Source organism: Quercus robur, chromosome 7 (assembly GCF_932294415.1).
Source record: "Quercus robur chromosome 7, dhQueRobu3.1, whole genome shotgun sequence".
In the NCBI taxonomy this organism is placed as follows: domain Eukaryota; kingdom Viridiplantae; phylum Streptophyta; class Magnoliopsida; order Fagales; family Fagaceae; genus Quercus; species Quercus robur.
The window spans coordinates 7290872-7298884 of NC_065540.1; the positions used below are offsets into that span (position 1 = coordinate 7290872).

The following is an 8013-nucleotide window of genomic DNA, read 5'->3' on the forward strand; positions in this document are numbered from 1 at the left end:
ACATATTAAAATAATATTTTTTTTTACAGCATATGAATAGTAAGGTTGCATATATGCAACCTCAAATTTTTTTCAATTTACAAGCCCAAATGGAGTGGATTTTGGGTGGTTTAAGTTGTAAAATAGCAATAAGGGGTATTTACACTCCTAATGCTAGTGATCTAATAAGGCATGGTTTCAACCGTACGGGGTAGATAAGTGTTTTGACTTTGTGTTTTAATTTATTTTAAGAGAAGACTTTGTGTTGATTAGTGAATTAGTATCATAATTTTTTTATTGGGTAATATTAATATGATAACTCAAATATAAATTAATTGATCTAGTTCCTCCATCATAGCGAACCTCAACTAGATTCAAGCATGATACACTTTTTAGTTATTGGGAGAACCCAACAAATAAATCTATTACAAAAGAGTTCGGTTTTATAAAAAAAATCGGTAGGTTCTCTACTATAAATGGTGGATTATTAAAATACATATAATTATTAGATTGATTGGCTCTTAACAAGTGCAAAAAAAGTGCATTAATGAGCTGATTTGCCTCCCTAAAAGTATTTTAAACTTCAGACCTATGGAAATCATGCAATTATTGAGCAGGAAGCTCCGTCATAAGATTATTCAATGAATGGTCATCTAATTCCACGTAAAAGAAAATTAATTCCAAGATGTAATTTGGTCATTCAAACAAAACTTATGGCTCCTCAGTCCTCTCTATCTAAGGATTTGTTTTTCTTGACATTTACTTGTATTGTAAAATATATTATACTTTGACGAAAGCTGTACAGGAATCGCAGACGATTCCCCTACAGACCTGGTACTTCCCAAAATTGTATTTAGAATCAAACCCTTTTTTATTATTATTCTAGACGTTATTGTCTTAGTTCAACTAGGACCAAGTAAAGCAGATAGAAATTTCCCTCTCATAAGTCTGAAATAACTAGGCTTAGGTACAAATTTCCTATCTTTAGGTAATCTCATGCTAGATGTTTCTAACATAAATATATTTTATTTTCCACTTTTGAAACGTGAGAGCCCTAGAAAGCTAGAACTAGAAGAAGGAATTGTCAAACACAGGCCGTTCAACCCAGCATAACCAGACTGAACAACCTGATTTGACTGCCAACAAAGTTAATGCTAATATGTATGTGGGATCAGTTAATCATCTATTTTTGAAAAAAATTTATTGAGAATTGAAAAAATTATCAAATCAGTTAATCATTTTTTTTATTCTTTTATAAAAAAATTTCCTAAAATGATTTACTAATGTGTGCTTTAAGGGCACACGTTAGTAAAACCCTACGTATATTACCATAGTTTTTGTCAAGGGAAGGTAGGCAAGAAATCAACTAGGACCAAGTAGTAGTTCATCAAAATATAAGAATTATTTTGAAGGTAGTTTTTCCTTTTTATCGTCTATTTTATATGAACTGAATTCAAGTTATATTTGATGTAACTTTAAACTATATTACACCATTTAATATTTTTTTACATGAGTATGATTAAATTTTTTCTTAACAATACATGCTTACAAAATTTCAAAATAATCTAAAATCAATAATTATGTCACCGATTAAATGTTTAAATTGCAAGTTTTTGTATTTAAAATTTTGCATAAAAAAATGAGTTTTTATATAAGCTATACCATTACTTATAAGAGATTTCGGGAGGTGTCCGGGGTTCCCCTCCCTCCTTGCAATACAATTATTTAAACAAAGCCTATAAAGGTGAATTAAAAAATTTCAAACTTAAATTCAAAGAAAAACTAAAAGTTAGATCAATGAAAAACCATAATAAAAATTTAGCTTATTTTTAAGAGATTGTTTTTAGTTGTTATTTTCCAAAAAAACAATCTCATTCTCATAGTTGCCTTTTAATGTTTTGAATTATACAAGAAATGCTTTTTATTTTTTGCACTTACCAAACACCCAAAAATAAAAAATAAAAAATTCAACTGTTTTTCAAGGTTGTTTCCAAACACAGAATAATTAGACATTTTTTCAAAAAATATCTTATGTTGAAACAAAGAATTATAACTATTTATGGTTATAGTTTTGAAATATTATATTTTTTATTTTAAAAAAAAGCTCTAAACACGTTTAAAGAGGATAATGTAACTTTATATGAACTAATAAGAGCTAACCAATTAGTGATGGTCCAAAAGGAGAGTGTGCAAGGAATATATGAACAAGTGTTAGCTAAGTGTATAGCCACAATTAGACAAACATTATCTTTTTTTTCTTTTCTTTTTATATAGGGCGGGGGATTTGAAAATGAAACCTGAATGTCTTTGTTAAAAATATGAAAAAAAGTACTAACCAATTAAGTTATAAGGCTCTTAGCATGATAAATATTATCTCTTGGCTATGATTGGTTGGAGGAATGAAAAAGTGGGAGTATAAAAAATGTTGAAATGATAGAAAAGTAAAAGCACAAAAAATATGTGTTTTCTATCAGTTTGTTTAGTAGAGTGGATGGAAAAATTGAAGAATAAATAGTAAATTACTATTATACTCTTATTATTGAAAGTAAAAGAATGAAAAGTGGGATAGTTTTGTACTATTCTTCTTAATGACATTTTCTCTTATCTTTTCTCCCCATTTTGGGAAAAAAATAGTAGGCTCAAGTGGAAAACTCTATCCATCTCATTCTCTCCTCTCTATGCACTTAAAAAAAATCTAGTACTACACATTTTTATGCTACAACTTTGCCACAAGTGTGATATAGCAAACTGTGACTAGTTGAAAAAATAAGTGGGTTTTTGCAAAAGTAACATACAGTTACAGTTTGTCGATAATTGTGGAAAATTGTGTAGTCAAGGTAAGGGGGAAAATGGGCATTTGCCCCTAATTTGCAAAATGCCATTGTTTTGAAATTTTTTAGCAAAATGCCCCTATTTTCGAAACTCAATTTTAACAAAATCGAGTTATGTCATATTTGCAAAACTCGATATCCTCAAAATTGAGTTATATGAATATTTTTAAGTGGAACTCGATATTTGTAATGTCGAGTTTCACTTAAATTTTCAAAAAAATTTAAGTGACAAAATATGCATAGAACTCAATATTACTAATGTCGAGTTTCAACTGTAATTCAATTTTGTTAAAATCGAGTTTCAAAAATAGAGATATTTTGCTAAGGACAAAGTTTAGGTACAGTATCTTAGATATTGTTCCTTAGGTTCTCCTCTTAAAATTCAGTCATGTGGTTACTTAACTTAAAAATATAGTTTCATCACATTAAAAAAAATCTACATGGCAGAATTTTAAAAAGGGAACTTAAGGAACAACACCTAAATACTGTACCTAAGTCTTACTCTTTTACTAAATAGTTTAAAAACAGTGACATTTTGGTACATAATTTGTAAATTATGGATAAATGTACATTCCACAAGGTATAGTCCTAAAATTACGTACTTTACTACGTATATTACTGTACACGCATCTATTTCTAATTGGTTAGCTCCTAGATTAGTGGAGTGGGTTGGGATTAGTGGAGTTGGTTACAGGCGCGCGGTTATAACTATTACCAATAAATTAACTTCTTCCCCTTGTTTCTCACTATAAGTATAAGAACACACAAATTGAATAAGAATTAAGCTTCAGTCAACAATTTTTATAGCTTATGCCCCATGTTCCATACACATTAGTGGGGACAAGAAACTGGAGTGGGCAACATGTCGACTGTCGACATATTTAATGGTAGTATGAAAATGGGAAACCTTAGATTTATGTTGGGCGGGCCTCATTCAATTTATTGAATTTGCAGTTGCTATTAAAGCGGCCAGAAAAAAAAGAGGCTCGACTGTCATTTGATTTAAATAGAGACAAATCAGACAATATATACCATATAAACACAATTTTTGTGTTACAATCTTGATGTAATAGACTATAAATAATAGAAGAAAAGAAAAATGATAAACAATCTTTCATAATCTGTCATATAATATAAGTTGTAACACAAAAATTATAATTGCAACAGAATTTTAAATAATAATATCATTATATTTGACAGGCTAGTAATGAGAACGTGTATAATGGATCAAAGCCTAGCCGAGATTCCCAATCTAAGAACAACCAAAAAAAAAAAAAAAGTTGACCTGATGATAACAAATCATTGCCTCGTTTCACACGCAATTTGACTTAATCAACCCAATTGCTACGTTGAATTTTTTTTTTTTTTAATGAATAATTGCTACGTTGAATTTAACTACTCAAACTGGAGGAAAATACATAATTATTAAACATAAATCTAAGGTAGATATTTTTTTTTCTCAATTATTAAACATTTTTAAAAAACAAATACTCATTGATTTTTTTTCTCAATTATTAAACATTTTTTAAAACAAATACTCATTGATTTCTCATGTGATAATATTGTGTCCATATTACCACAATATTTTGAGTGTAACACATAATTCTTAAAGATAGATATTACCATATAATTAAAATTTCACATATAAAAAAGTTTTAGAAAAATATTTAAGTGTCACACTCAAAACCCTCAAATATTCGTGTTTTACGGAGAAGTCACTAGAGATTTTGTATACTATTTTTCTCCTATTATCGTTAGCATTTGTTTACCCACATTACCAGATAATTACCATTCAAAGTCAAGCTCACAGAATAAGAAAGGCACATGCCCCAGCAACCCATATAAAATTCATCTCGATCAGCTTAACTGCTTAAGCTTGCAACCATTGACGTTGTCGGTAACCAACCTCTTCTTCAGCAATGGCCTCCCAAACTTGCCAACCTCACTTTGTCTTGATACCACTCATGGCACAAGGCCATATGATTCCCATGATAGACATGGCCAGGCTCTTTGCAGAGCGTGGCGTTATTGTTAGCTTGGTCACAACCCCTTACAACGCCTCAAGATTTGACACAATTGTTCATCGAGCAAAAGAGTCTGGGCTCCCACTTCGCCTAGTACAAATCGAGTTCTCATGCCAAGAAGTGGGACTTCCTATTGGGTATGAGAATCTTGATATCCTACCTTCACCAAACTTGCTAAGAAAATTCTACAAAGCTCTTAGCTTGCTACAAGAACCACTAGAAAAACACCTCGAGAAACAAAATCCCCCTCCAACTTGCATTATATCTGACAAGAGCCTGTTTTGGACGTCAAAAACAGCTCAAAAGTTCAACATTCCAAGGCTTGTTTTCCATGGGATGGGCTGTTTCTCACTTCTAAGCTCGCATAATATCAAACACTACAGTGCTCATCAATCGGTCACTTCTGACTCAGAACCTTTTGTGATTCCAGGACTGCCCCAAAGAATTGAAATAACAAGAGCCCAACTGCCAGGAACATTTGTTACACTTCCCGATATTGATGATTTCCGAGACAAGATACAAGAGGCTGAATTAACAGCTTACGGGGTTGTAGTAAACAGTTTCGATGAGTTAGAGAACGAGCGCATTGAGTTGTACAGAAAGGCTATTAACAAGAAGGTGTGGTGCGTTGGGCCAGTTTCTTTATGTAACAAGGAGAATTTGGACAAGTTTGAGAGAGGCAACAAAGCACCAATTGATGCGCATCAATGCTTGGAATGGCTTAACTCGATGAAACCAAGGTCAGTTATTTATGCTTGTCTAGGTAGTTTATGCCGCCTTGTTCCTTCACAACTAATTGAACTTGGGTTGGGTCTAGAAGCATCAAATCAGCCATTCATTTGGGTAATCAAAACAGGACCAGAGTTAGAGGAGTGGTTGTTGAAGGAAAATTTTGAAGAAAGGATCAAAGGGAGAGGACTCTTAATCAGGGGATGGGCTCCACAAGTATTTATTCTATCCCATCCAGCAGTAGGAGGGTTCCTAACACACTGTGGTTGGAACTCAATAATAGAAAGCATGTGTTCTGGGTTGCCAATGATAACTTGGCCTCTGTTTGCCGAGCAATTCTTTAATGAAAAGCTAGTTGTCGAAATTTTGAGGATTGGAATTCGGGTAGGTGTGGATATCCCTGTGAGATGGGGGGATGAAGAGAGAGTTGGGGTGTTGGTGAAGAAAGATGAGGTTGAGAAGGCCATAGTTATGTTGATGGATGAGGGAGAAGAAGGTGAAAAGAGAAGAAAGAAAGCAAGAGAACTTGGAGATATGGCAAGAAGGGCAATGGAAAAAGGAGGATCTTCTCAATTGAACTTGTCAGTGTTGATTGAAGATATAAGAAGACAGTCCGCTCAAGACTAAGGAGAAGTACCGCTCGGAGAAACTGCTAGTGGTCACTAGTTCGGTCCCTACGGATGTGTAAGACTTCTAAATTTTATTTACAAATTTTCATTTTGGTAATAACAAGTACAAAAAAGCAAACGTATGTACTTTGTGCGCAACAGTTTGTATGAAATAAAAACTACTTATTTAATTTACATATTAATTTCATCGGGATCATCCTATAAATAAATGTTATATACCGCAATAAAGAGTTTAAGGTTTTAGCAAAAACAATAAGTGGATATATTATTTTATTGTAATAGATATATTATTTTATTGTGTTAAAAGTTAAAATAGATTTACTGCTGCAGCATATATGTAGGTAAAATAGATAAAGTAACTTTTGGTAGAGCTAAAAAGCTAAATTTTTAACTCCACTGCTATGGATGTTCTCATGATGCTTTTGATTTGAATTCCAGTCATATTATATTATAATTCTAATAATTTTTATACATACCTTTTTTGGATTATTTGTATGTCACTAATGCGAAAAGGCAATAATAAATATTACCGGTTGACTCGCCAATATGGTTTGTATAGTTTGTCGGATAAGTAAATGGCAATTTCTTTTCATTATTTAAATAAATAAATAAATAAAACCAAGCAATAATAAATATTACCAGTTGACTCGTCAATATGGTTTGTGTAGTTTGTGAGATAAGTAAATGGCAATTTCTTTTCATTAGTTAAATAAATAAATAAAAACCCACAATTTCTTCTTAGAGCCATTATCCAAATATTCCAATGATTTAGAAAATGCTCACGGATTTATATGGTGAACTACAAAATATACATGTCTGAGAGATGGATGGGTTACAAATCTACGATTCTAACGTGAATTTAATATAACGATTTTAAAGGACTATTTGTTAAATCCTAAATCCTAATTGAAGTTTTCTAAATAATTATGGATCTAATCATAATTAATAGACAAATAGACATCCAACCAATAAATAATATTTTAAAGAAATTCGAAGGGGGGGGGGGGGGTTTACTATATAACATGTTTAACTCCACTTAACCCAAAATGTAAGTCTATAAATATAGACCCAATTATGTTCTATCTCGGGTGAAGTTAAGATCACAACTCACAAAAAAACTTAATTTACACATGAATCATTAAAAAAAAATAAAAATTTGTGAGGGACAAGTATACGGTGATAGACAAATTGGATGTTATTGTGAATTCTTTTGTAAATTTTTGTTGTGACTCTAGCTTTCTTGTTCTAATTTCTCAAGTTATTTATTTTTCCTTCATATTGGACTTTCACTCACATTTGTACCCAATAATCTCTCAACATGAATTAAACAAAAAATTCATTTAAAAGGGATTGAAGTTTGAACCAAAATATTTTGAATGTTAATTGATTTATATTTATAAAGAATTATGTATGCAAAAAGACCTTTATTTTCTAGAAACAATCATTAAACTTATACTTTCCACTTAGTTATTAGTCCCATAAGATATGTTTAAACTTTAAACTTTTTGTTGGTCAACATTACATAAATAAAAGTACCTTTATGCAAGGTAGTTGAAGTGTAATGTGAACACGAACAATTGCACTTCAGATGTTTAGTAGAGATGAGTATGGGAAGGTAGTTAAGGCTTGGATTAAACAACTAGATTCAGTTTGGGGCATGACTTAAACAAGGCTTAAGTGCCCTAGAAGACAAACATTGAAATAATGTTGCACTTAGAAACTTAGGAAGACTAGATTCACAACGCAATTTCTTTGCCTCCTCTAGGATTATAGAGGAATTTCTTCAAAATTATAGAGGTGAAGTGGAGAGGTACTCATCTA

The 8013-nt window shown here is 31.6% G+C and overlaps 1 protein-coding gene across 1 annotated transcript; it reads left to right on the forward strand.

Annotated features, from left to right (window-relative positions):
• The first annotated feature begins 4568 nt into the window (after positions 1-4568).
• LOC126691984 (UDP-glycosyltransferase 73D1-like) lies at positions 4569-6379 on the forward strand. The gene has a single exon (XM_050387324.1). It carries the CDS (start codon positions 4730-4732, stop codon positions 6188-6190), a length of 1461 nt encoding a protein of 486 aa, XP_050243281.1. The 5' UTR covers positions 4569-4729; the 3' UTR covers positions 6191-6379.
• Positions 6380-8013: the final 1634 nt, after the last annotated feature.